The following is a 12,979-nucleotide window of genomic DNA, read 5'->3' as shown; positions in this document are numbered from 1 at the left end:
GTGGTTGTGGCCGCGTCAGTGGTAGTGGCTGCCGTGGACAACTGGAAAAACAATATTATAAGAAACAATAAAATTTATATTTTCAAAATTAAATCGAGCTTTTATATAGATAGCGCAATATCCACTAAAAGTGCTTTACAAAGGGTCAATGACTAACATCAACACGTATCATGTGCGGCTATGTGGTCTAGTGGTATGACACTCGCTTTCGGACCGGAAGGTCCTGGGTTCAAGCCTCGCTGGCGCATAGTTTAGTCCTTATAAAAGACTCTTTACTCACTTTCTCTCACTGTACTCAGGTGTAAAATGAGTACCTTGCCGTTAACAGCGTTATCTCTGTCCGATAAAAAATGTAATATCGCCTAACAGGCGTCATGTCACGCCCTACATGTTAAGTGTTGCTGTTGGCCAGAGACCCCTTGTAAAGCGCCTTGAGGACGTTTAGTGGATATTGCTCTATATAAATGCTCTATTAAGTAACATAAAGAACGAGACATGACGCCTGTTCGACGATAATACAATTTTTTTTCCGACAGAGACAATAATAATATTAATAATAAGCATATTTCTATAGCGCCTTTTATCGAAACCTCAAACCGCTTTAAAAAAACAAATCAACTCTGTTAACGGCCATGTATTCATTTACACCTGAGTACGGTGGGAGTATGTGAGTAAAGAGCCTTTTCCAAGGACTGAACTATGCGCCGAGCGAAGCTCGGACCCAGGACGTTACGATCCGAAAGCGAGTGTCATACCACAAGATCACATATGGTATTGATATTTTACCCTATTACCGAAAATATATTTTACCCATTTATTGGTATTATTATTTTACCATACTAATACCCAGCATAGACATATTACCCTATTACTGGTATAGATGATTTCCCCTGTTAGTAGCATAAATATTTTACCCTGTTATAGTATAGCTAACTTACCCTGTTACATTTACATATATTTTACAATGGTATTGCTACATATGTAATTTATTCTACCATTTTAATTGTAAAAGTATTTACCCCGTTACTGTTTGGTATATAATATATATTTTACCTTATTGATGATATAAATATAGAATGTATGAATTGACGTCACTCGGCTCTTTGTTATTGTTTTCAGACCACCAGTCGGTTGATTTATTATCACAAAATTCTATCAAAGGGTAGCAAGCAATTGCTATTGTCCGTTTCACGCTATAGAAACCGGGGAAAACTCCGGCTCTATGGACATAAAGGCTCTGAAAGTCTACTACTCTACCGATCAAAATATAAACGTTGAAGGTTACACATGTTTACGTTTGTTAGAACTATTGATCTGGCCGGCAGATCTGTGAGTTTTTATTAAACACATAACATCAATATTACCCTCTAATGGGCATAATATATATTAACTTTCCATGTGCTCGAGGTCATTGGTCACATTGCAAAATGTACTCAAAGTGACCTATATGTGTGTTCACATATTTTGAACTATCTAACATTACGATTGATCATTGTGTTCTGCTTGACAAGTGGGTATGTTTACAACTTTCATAAACAAAGCAGTGTGTTTCCATTTGTTCAGACTTGTCCAATCGTTAGACAGCAACAAATCACGTGATTGATGGCTCGGTTGGACGAAAACTTGAATATAGATCATTCCCATTGGTTATAGATATATATAGTTGTGGATATGGGTGAAGTGTACAACGCATGTTATTCTATCCACCCCTCTCCCTAAATAGTAACGCGTAATGATATGGGGGCGAAGTGTTCAGAAAAAAAACATCCCAACTGTACTCGGGCTCGATCTCGATTCTCTTCCGAGTGGTCTACCAACTGAGCTATCGGGACAGCCATACCAGTGTTCGGTTAGGTCCTGTTACGTACCTGAATGAATAAAGCCAAGAAGAGTAAGGCAGCCACTTTCCGCCACGTTATATCCATGTGGCTGAATAAACTTGGTTTACTCTGTATGAATGAATGAATGAATGAATTTATATAGCGCCTAGATCCACAATGTGCTCAGAGGCGCTTTACAATACAAATAAAACACAACAATAAATTGATAATTTAAGCATAAAAGCTATCATATTGGAATAGCATTAATCAATTTGTAATTTAATTACCACGCACTGTGCTACAAGATGAAAATTTAGGATATCTATATCATGTAAGCCTAATAGAAATGTTAAACATCAAATGATTTTCTAAAGAGATGTGTTTAAGTTTCTTTTTAAAGTTTTCAAATGTCGGACATTTTTTGAGGGATGAAGACAGTTGGTTCCATAAGACGGGTACCGACTTGCTAAAAGATCTCTCACTAAAAGACGATCTACAGCGAGGAACCTGGAAGAGATCTTGACCACTGGATCTAAGTTCTCTCTCCGGCACATAAAGATTAACCAAAATTTAGTTTTAAAAAATGGAATCAGTGGCCTTTACCATTATTATTATTATTATTATTATTATTATTATTATTATTATTATTAATTATTATTATTATTATATTATTATTATTATTATTATTATATATTATTATATATTATTATTATTATTATTATTATTATTATTATTATTATTATATTATTATTATTATTATTATTATTATATTATTATTATTATATTATTATTATTATTATTATTATTATTATTATTATTATTATTATTATTATTATTATTATTATTATTTTTATTATTATTATTATATATTATTATTATTATATATTATTATTATCATCATTATTATTATATTATTATTATCATCATATTATATTATCATTATCATCATCATCATCATCATCATCATCATCATCATCATCATCATCATCATCATCATCATCATCATCATCATCATTGTCATCATCATCATCATCATCATCATCATTATTATATCCCGTTACTAAGAAAAGATAATAGAAAGACTCACGGTAAAAAAGTAAATTGTTTTTATAAAATTGTTCCATGTCTTCGTCACACTAAAATTTCACATATTAAATCATTTACCAACACAAACATGATAAACACAATCTACGAAAGCAACCAGAGTATCCACAAAGTTTTTAAAATCTTTTCCCAGTGCAAGAAATCTTTATTATGTTAGAAATCTCGTTGAATACTGACTGATCTATTAATGTTTAAAAAGTCCCCAAGCAAATTATCAAACGTTTAATTTTCCGAATTACTTAATGCCATAAAAATTGTTCTCTCCTGACACCGTTCTTTGATGTTTTTTGACAGTAGATTAGGAGTGGCAGTTGTGTGTGTGTGTGTGTGTGTGTGTGTGTTTGTGTGCGTGTGTGTGTGTGTGTGTTTGTACGTAAGATATCGGTTTATCGCTAATCAATGGCAATCGTTGACAGTCAATACAACTCTCCAAGTGTTAGAATGACGTAAGTTTACTTTTTGGGGATTGAGAAAAGTAAAAATGGAACCAAGATCTTTTTCTTTGGTTTATATCTGTATGGGGTTAACAAGTTAAGCCCCCCCCCCCCCCCCCCTTCCGTTTGCACCCTCCCCTATTTCAAGTCATCGAAATTCAAACGTGAGATTTTATTTAACGCAATTTCCAATTAATGGCCTCAAAACGCTTTACAATTGGTTCCAAGCCAACAGCAAAGCTTAACGTGTCGGACTAGACACGTCTGGTTCTACGACATGTTAAATGTTGCTGTGGCTTGGAATCTCTTGTAAAGCGCTTTGAGCACAGTTTAGTGGATTTTGCACTATATAAAAAAATTCAAGCATGTTTTGACGACATACCAAATTGACATGATGAGGCAAATTCACTCCGTTAAATTGGGAATACTCGTAGTCATTGTCAACCTGTAGATAGTATGCGCTTGGCTAAGAAGTTCACAACATTGCCATCCGGAAGTAAAACTGGCCACCACACAAAACTGTAAGTGACCTTGACGGTTTATAGTCTGGTTATACAGTTTAGTGAGAAGTACTCATAAACGCAGATGGCAAAAAAAACAATAACAAAGACATGAGTAACATCATCGTCGAACTATCTATAGATAGAATGCGCTTGGCCAAGGAGTTCACAACATTGCCATCCGGAAGTATATGGGACCAACACAAACTCTGTGTAACCATGAACTTTTATAGTCTGGTTAATACAGTTTAGTGAGAACAACTCACAAACGCGGATGGCAAAAACAATAACAAAGGCCTGAATGACGTCATCTGCATACTATCTATAGATAGTTCGAAGATGAGGTCACTCCGGTCTTGGTTATTGTTTTTTGCCATCCGCGTTTATGAGTAATGCTCACTGAACTGTTTTAACCCGACTATAAAGGTTCATGGATACACACAGTTTTGTGTGTTGGTCCGTAATAGTTCCGGATGGCAATGTTGTGAACTTCTTAGTCAAGCGCATACTATCTATAGGATCATTTATTTTCTCGAGCACCTCTAACATCTCACAAGACGCTGCACAAGATAGCCTGACACTAGAACCCTCTAAGACTTACAGTTTGACGTCATTTCTTAGATTTGTGCAGCGTCTAGTGAGTTGTCGTTAGTAGAGCTCATTGAAACAAGTGATCCCATTGGTTGAACTATTGAATACAACTCACGATTTGTTTTCTTTTCGTGGTCACTGCTCATATTTTTTTGTTCAGTGGCAGGATACGAGTTTACAAAGACTACGGTATGGATAGTATGAAGTTGACGTCATTCGGGTCTTTGTTATTGTTTTTTGCCATCCACGTTTATGAGTAATTCTCACTTAACTGTATTATCCAGACTATAAAAGTTCATGGTTGCACATCGTTTTGTGTTTTGGTCCGTTATACATCCGGATGGCAATGTTGTGAGCTTCTTAGCCAAGCGCACACTATCTATAACTGAAAAAAATAAACTTTCGCTCGTCTTTTTCCGTACTGCCTTTTGCCTTATCTGGCCATTTTTATGACAGTAATATTAATACGCGTGACATCATTCTTTACGTCCGTCTAATTCATGGACTATTTGTACAACGCGTAACGAGATCATTGATCTCTATTCATTTCATCAAAGGGAGGAAACTCAAGAAGAGCAGCTGTTTGTAATTATATATAGAAGTCTGTAATACGGTAAAATAGATACACACACTCACACACACACACACACACACACATATATATATATATATATATATAATGTATGTATATGTGTGTGTGTGTGTGTGTGTGTGTGTGGTTGTGTGTATGTAGGTATATATATATAAAATTTTAACCAGTTGACTGCCGTATCTTGAAAACCATGTATTTAAAAATTTGGCCAGAAAACTCGTCCTTCAAATATCTATCGATTTAAATCAGCCTCATCTTGGCAAAAAAAAAACTCTTTGTTAAATATGGCGGAAAGTACTTTGCGATAGACTAGCATCCTATCCAAGTGGTAGCAAGCAATTTGTATTGTCCGCTTCATGCTGTAGAAACCGGGGTAAACTCCGACTCCATGGACCCAAAGGCTCTGTAGGAGAAACTTTTAGTTGTAAACTCACTTAGGGCTCCAGAATTTATCCTAACATAAGATAAGATAAGATAAGATATACTTTATTGATTCTTGTATGGAAATTATATTTGTATGGCGTATTACCGTTTGTTGACTGTGAGTCACATATGGAGTAAAACGTTTTCCATAGAGAATGAAAGTAAAAGTGAATGTGTTGTTACGGTATGTCAGGGTATGGTCGTTTTATTGTCGTCGTTATAACGTTACAGCTTGACGTATGCATTCCTTGTCCTGGAATTCTTGGCCCCCGGATACCAGTCATGAGTAGGTAGGTATTGCTCGGCTTAACGCAACACCACAGGAAAGGAAGAAACCCTGATTATTATTACAATAGATGGGGCGAAACTGACGTCACTCGGCTCTTTGTTAATGTTTTTAGACACAGCCATTTCAATGATTAGTACTTACTAAGGGTCCTTGGGCAACTTTATGTAGAACGAGACATGACGCCTGTTATATATACATATTTGATATGTTTTGATTTTTTGTCGACAGAGACAATGCTGTTTACAGCCAGGTACTCATTTTACACCTGCGGTGTATTGTGAGAGAATGTGAGTAAACAGCCTTTTCCAAGGACTCAACTATGCGCCGAGTGAGGATCGAACCCAGGACCTCCCTATCTGAAAACGAGTGCCATATCACTAGACCACATAGTCCTTTAAGTCGCAAATAATGACATTTTTTTCTCTCTCTCTCTGAATGATGAAAGAACGACTTGTCATGTGTTGAAAATCGACTCCTCCTCATATTATTATGATATAGATAGCTAGCCGTGTGCTCTTATCTTTCAATAAATGCTATAGATTAATTATTCGCTTTATTTATTTGACGAACAAAATCGTAATACAAATTATTATACTTTTGCTTTCTTTCACGTATAATGACAAGGGAGTTAACCGCGTAAAAGGCCAACAAAGGGAGACTATTAGAGACAAAATTAACCAGTTAACTGCGTACGCTGAAAAGACACGAATTAAAAAATTTGGCCAGAAAACTCGTCCTTCAAATATCGATCGATTTAAATAACCTTCATTTTTGCAAAAACTCTCAAACCTGGGACTTAAGGAAGACTTCGCGAAGTCTCAGATTTGAGAGTTCTTGCAAAGATGGGTGTCATTTAAATCGACCGATATTTTGAAGGATGAGTTTACTGGCCAAATTTTGAAATACGTGTTTTTCCTAGAGTACGACAGTTAACTGGTTATATGAATGGTTTCCCACCGTACTTAGAGGTGGTAGTCAATGAATGGAAGCCTTTGTGTGATCGGAAATCCGTTAAACGGTTTTTCAATAATCGATCGATAATGAATGATCAGTTAAGTAAACAGATTATGAAATGAATAGGCGACAACGCTGTGAAAAGACTTTATACAGATACACATACATAAACACACACACGCACGCGTACACACATGCATATGTGTTTATAAATATATATATATATATATATATATATATATATATATGTGTGTGTGTGTGTGTGTGTGTGTATATATATAGAGAGAGAGATGATAGATATAGATAGATAGATAGATAATAGATAGATAGATAGATAGATAGATAGATAGATAGTGATGGGATGGATAGATAGATAGATAGATAGATAGATAGATAGATAGATAGATAGATAGATAGATAGATAGATAGATAGATAGATAGATAGATAGATAGATAGATAGATAGATAGATATATCGATATATATATATATATATATATATATATATATATATATATATATATATATATATATTTGAATCGTGTTGGATACAAATATGGTACGAATAGTGCTCGACATGTAACACTGGAGCGAATCATAATTGTAATATTTACCACGATGTTGGAGTCAGTCTACATCGATGTTTCAGGCCTTCCGGCCATCGTCAGGATTGTGTGTTACATGAGTTTGGTTTGTTGTGTGTTGTTGTTGCTTGTTGTTGACCTCTTGGCCTCCTGCCTTCTAGTTTTCCTTCGGCCATGATACTACAGCAGATATTGGTATGCCGTTTAGTGAGGCCAAAGTATTTCATTCAATCTCATGATCTTGTACCAGTCTATTGCATTTTTCACTTGTAGTCCTTTCTTGATATTGTCTTGACATGATCTTTCGGGACGGGAATTTGGCTTCTTGCCCTCTTCTTTCCCTTCGGCCAAGGGTTTACAGATGGTGTTATGCGATTTGGTGTGGCCTAAGTAATTTAGTCTCCTGGTCTTGTACAGTCTGTTGCATTTTTCATGTGCAGTTCTTTCTTGGTGTCCTCTTGACAAGATCATGAGGACGGGAGTTTAGCTTCTTGCCCTCTTCTTTTCCTTCGGCCACGAATTTACAAATGGTGAGCTGTTTAGTGTGGCCAAAGTAGTTCAATATCCTAGTCTTTGATGTTTTCAATAATAGGGAATGAGATTAGCGGAAGAGTAGCGTCCCTTGATTGGACGTCACCGGCGGAGAAGTTATTAGAGAGAACGCCATTGGGTTTTGCGCATGCGTCTCTCGTCCTCGCTTCCGATGAAAGCGGCATGAGAGACTTCACCGAAAGCGAGAACGAGAGAGACGCATGTTCAAAACCACGTTGACGTTCTCTCTGTAAGGTGAGGTCCAATCAAGGGACGCTACTCTTCCGCTAATCTCATTCCCTATAGGGCAGAGAAGTCATGACGTCACACATTCTACTCTTCATGTTCCAACATCATTGGAAGTGTGCATGTAACCAGTCCTTCGGTGGACTGATAATGAATGATAAAGTGGCATAACTATTTTTTTTCAGTAGCAGGATGTATAGGCAGATTCTTAGTATTACAGGACTAGAAAATAAATGCTATAACTCTTAAACCAAAAAAAAAAAAAAAAAAAAACAACTCAAAAAACTTGAGCTTTTATATAGCGCAATATCCACTAAACGTGCTCAAAGCGCTTTACAAGGGGTCCCTGGCCAACAGCAACACGTAACATTTAGAACGAGACATGACGCCTGTTAGGCGATATTACAATTTTTCGGACAAAGACAACGCTGTTAACGGCCAGGTACTCATTTTACACCTGAGTACGGTGAGAGAATGTGAGTAAAGAGTCTTTTCCAAGGACTCAACTATGCGCCGAACGCGAGGCTCGAACCCAGGACCTTCCGATCCGAAAGCGAGTGTCATACCACTAGACCACATAGCCGCACCAGAAGATCATTTATACAAGTCATACATACTGTCCTTCGGAAGAGTGGTTTTACACTTCCAAAGAAATTTGAACCAGTTCTTTAACATCATACTTTTGTTCCCAATAGCTTCAACATTCGTGATGTCACTTCCCTCGCAATGACGCATAAAAGTGTATCCAGAGGAGAAAAACCTTATAAATCTGATCATGTTTTGACTTGTAAACATTCTGATCACATGACATGTGAAAAATTTCTAGCCAGCATGAAGAATAAAAAGTACCGATTTTCTTTGTTTAGAACCAAGCTGTTGGTTGCTGGGCGGACGTGACGTAAGACTATTGAATCCTATTCCGTGCGCAGGTTGAGAATATTGCATATTGTCTCATTGGTCTGGGTTTTTTTTTTTTACTTCAGACCTTTAAAAATAAACCGAAATGAATTACATTCCTTTATTTGCCTTTTAGGACTCCAGGCCTTTTAAAAAAATGAACCAAAGCGAATGAACCTTCATTTATTCATTCATAGCTTGATCCTTTTACACAAACGTTAAATAAACTTGAATACCCAATGATCTGGGTATTAAAAGTAATAATACTCTGCTTTGTGCTTGTCGCTTAGGTCATACATACTTGTATTGACAATAATAGCAGACTTAACTCCCCTTGCTTCTGAAATCAAATAGAAAACGGAACACAAATAAAAGGGCTTAAAAGGGGGACCCTATGACGTCTTTTATAAATACGAGGAAGTGGGATTGTCTTCCCAGGCGCTTAGAGGGCGTTTCGCTCAACTTTCGTTTTGATAAAATGTGTAAATCTAAGAGGATTTACTTTTTGAAAAAATCAGTTTATAAAAAAAGACTAACATTTTTTAAAAAGTAGTCATCGATTGGGCCCAGAGAGCCGGAGTTTATCCCGGTTTCTTTTGCGTGAAACAGACAACAGCTATTGCTTGAGACAAGTGACATCTATAAGTAGACTGCCAGCGACCCTTTGGATAGGACGCAAGTCTATCGCAAATTACTTTCCGCAAGATCTAACAAACCCAGCAACCCAATCACTGCTTTGTTGACAGCAGGTCAGTTTGTAATTGAGCTGTTATTTTCACACAGCGTGCTCAAAACTTTTTACACGTGTCCCAATCCAGCAATAACACTTAGCATGTAAGACGAAACATGACGTCAGTGAAGTTCTATTTCAACATTTCTATCTAAAGATACAGCGCTGTTATCAGAGAAATGCCAGATGAAAATAGATAATAGAAATATCACGGTGTGTCAGAGAGCCAAACTATGAATCCAGTGGGAGAGATCTATATTCATGTTTTCGTCCAACCGAGTCATCAATCAATCACATGACTTGTTGATGTCCAACGATTGGATATTTCTTAACAAATGTAAACACACTGCTTTGTTTATAAATGTTATAAACATACCCATGTGTCAAGCTGAATCAAATGACCAATCGTGATGTTAGATATTTAAAAAGTTGTGAACACTTTTCACTATGTGGGTCATTTTGAGCATGCTTTGCAATGTGACCAATGACCTCTGGATAATACAGTTTAGTGAGTTTTTGTCAACTTCATTCTATCTATATTTCCGGATGGCAATGTTGTGAGTTTCTTAGTCAAGCGCACACTGCAAAACAAAAAAAAAACAAAAAACAAAACAAAATAAAAACAACAACAACAAAAACAAAACAAAATCAAAAACAAAACCCTCATAAAATCCACAAGCCGAACATAACGTACCAACACACAGAACAATGTATAACCCTTGACCTTTAGTCTGATTAATACAAACAATAATATAGTGAGAACTACTCATAAAGATAGCTGGCTATACATAGTATGCAGATGACGTCACTCAGGCCTTTGTTATTGTTTTTGCCATCCGCGTTTGTGAGTTGTTCTCACTAAACTGTATTAACCAGACTATAACAGTTCATGGTTACACATAGTTTGTATGTTGGTCCGTTATACTTCAGGATGGCAATGTTGTGAACTCCTTGGCCAAGCGCATTCTATCTATAACCCTAGACCTTTAGTCTGATTAATACAAACAATAATATAGTGAGGACTACTCATAAAGATAGCTGGCTATAGATAGTATGCAGATGACGTCACTCAGGCCTTTGTTATTGTTTTTGCCATCCGCGTTTGTGAGTTGTTCTCACTAAACTGTATTAACCAGACTATAAAAGTTCATGGTTACACAGAGTTTGTGTGTTGGTCCGTTATACTTCCGGATGGCAATGTTGTGAACTCCTTGGCCAAGCGCATTCTATCTATAATCAATATTGGATGGCGGATGTTGTGAGTATTTTACCTAAACGCATAGCATCAACCCAGTTTATGTTTTTTCAAATCACCAACTGTGTTGAGAAAGAGTGCGTGTAAATCTTAAGGTCAAGGAAACAGACTTGACGCATGATAACTTACGTGAAACAACCAGTGCCACTTATAATTGACAATAAATCATATTATAGTAAGTCTGATTTATTCTGTTGATTTATATTCAGAAAACTATGGCAAGACAACATCAAAGACTGGGCAGGCCTGAATCTCAACAATAGCCTTCTGGAAAAGGACGGAGACTGACGAATGGCGTATGGTTGTGAATTCTGCACCCCTCCCCCCCCCCCCCCCCCCCCCCCCCCCCCCATGATCAACTGGTCATGAGATTGAGTGAGCGAGTGAGCTATAATATTAATGGACGTATTTACATATTTTTATTGTTTAGTTTTTACATCATTGGGCACCTAACAAATCCACTGTATTTGCTTATTTTGGGAGGCCTTCCGAAAGCTCCTACATCCCCAGCATTCTTGTTCTTGTAGGGGGTTTCGGAGGGGGGACACTTAAAAAAAAAAGTTCCCCCCCCCCCTCCGAAACCCCCTACTAGAACATTACAAAAAACAAAAATACTGGGGATGTAGGACTTTTCGGAAGGCCTCCCCTTATTTTTTTTTTTTTCTTTGCAATGCTTATCTTTGTGGAATACGAGGTGCTTTGCCGGTCTGGGCCAACTGTCACACCACACGACCTACGTGTGATGCTCCACAAAGAGGTTTACCAGTGCTTCACAGATGCAGATACAGACCTGAGACAATGAACATTGTTTGTCCACACTTTGTTGCTCAAACTCAAATGGCCAGGTAACACCACCACCACATTCCTATTTACAAGATCGAGATGGAAGGACTTCCGTAGTTTCTCAGCACGCCTAAAGAGAGGATTATTATCATCATCATCATCATCATCATCATCATCATCATCATCATCATCATCATCATCATTATTATCATCATCATCATCATCATCATCATCATCATCATCATCATCTTCTTCTGCTTCTTCTTCTTCTTCTTCTTCTTCTTCTTCTTCTTCTTCTTCTCTTCTCTTCCTTCTTCTCTCTTCTTCTTCTTCTCTCTTCCTTCTTCTTCTTCTTCTTCTTCTTCTTCTTCTTCTTCTTCTTCTTCTTCTTCTTCTTCTTCTTCTTCTTCTTCTTCTTCTTCTTCTTCTTCTTCTTCTTCTTCTTCTTCTTCTATTTCTTCATCATCATCATCATCATCACGATTCTTTATATTCTTCATATCAATGGCATTTAAATAATATAACCCGTCATAAAGAAGAAAAAGGTAAATAAGTTTCCAATAAATAATTAATAATCAAATTCATAAATGAATAAATAAATAAATAAATAAATCTTTAATTTTCAGGACCGTAGATATTTTGCACTCTCCCAAGCTTCTTCAAGATGTCAAGAACTGCGAGAAATGACAACTTTTTAAGTGGTGATGATAAGGTATTAAATTATCTTAAGTTTGAATTCAATGGGTAATATATTGTATTTGTTTATAATTGATATCCTGTACTTTATAACTTACTAATACATGGACACCAAAGTCCATACTATTGGTCTAATTTAACTCTTATTAGGCATTGTATTGCATAATAATAAATACACGAATTATTCATTTTACGACAACACTTATTTGAATGTCGTAAAGTCAGAAATGTCTTGTGATATGTCCATTTTTGGCAAACATTATTTCTCTTTTCTTGACTACGAGACTAGCATGCCTTTGGCTCTATGATTCGAGGCGCTGCAAGTTTCCTTCTACTTACAACCCCTTTGCACTTATTTATAGATTGCCGATATTTTTGGAACTAAAATTTATGTGAACTTTTACTCACAGCTTCATTAATTTTGATTGCCATTTTTGGACATTAATAAATATGGCAAAACTCATTCTCCAAACGAGTAGTAAAATCGCGTAAAATAAAAATCTAAGAAGGGTAAGAATAAGAAGAGTGGTGCGAAAACTTAAATCCTTCTC

At 36.5% G+C, this 12,979-nt stretch overlaps 2 protein-coding genes across 2 annotated transcripts in view; one reads left to right on the top strand and one right to left on the bottom strand.

The window, feature by feature from the left end:
* The window catches only part of LOC144957183 (uncharacterized), a 48,894-nt gene extending 45,675 nt beyond the window's left edge, over window positions 1–3,219 (bottom strand). The window contains exons 1-3 of the mRNA XM_078888226.1: window positions 2,908–3,219; window positions 1,869–1,949; window positions 1–41 (exon numbers count right to left, since the gene is read on the bottom strand). The exon at window positions 1–41 is cut by the window's left edge and continues 512 nt beyond it. Of these exons, the coding sequence (XP_078744352.1) occupies window positions 1–41; window positions 1,869–1,925 (98 nt within the window). The 5' untranslated portion in view covers window positions 1,926–1,949; window positions 2,908–3,219. The remainder of the gene's footprint in view (window positions 42–1,868; window positions 1,950–2,907) is intronic.
* A 9,504-nt stretch (window positions 3,220–12,723) lies between these two features.
* The window catches only part of LOC144957240 (uncharacterized), a 126,930-nt gene continuing 126,674 nt past the window's right edge, over window positions 12,724–12,979 (top strand). Inside the window, exon 1 of the mRNA XM_078888315.1 lies at window positions 12,724–12,938. The gene's annotated coding sequence lies outside the window, so the exon portion shown is untranslated. The remainder of the gene's footprint in view (window positions 12,939–12,979) is intronic.

This window comes from Berghia stephanieae, chromosome 11 (genome assembly GCF_034508935.2).
Source record: "Berghia stephanieae isolate SIO BIC M18660-M18661 chromosome 11, UCSD_Bste_1.3, whole genome shotgun sequence".
NCBI classification, from domain to species: domain Eukaryota; kingdom Metazoa; phylum Mollusca; class Gastropoda; order Nudibranchia; family Aeolidiidae; genus Berghia; species Berghia stephanieae.
Note: the sequence above shows the minus strand (reverse complement) of the source record. Positions and strands in the feature narration are given on the sequence as shown.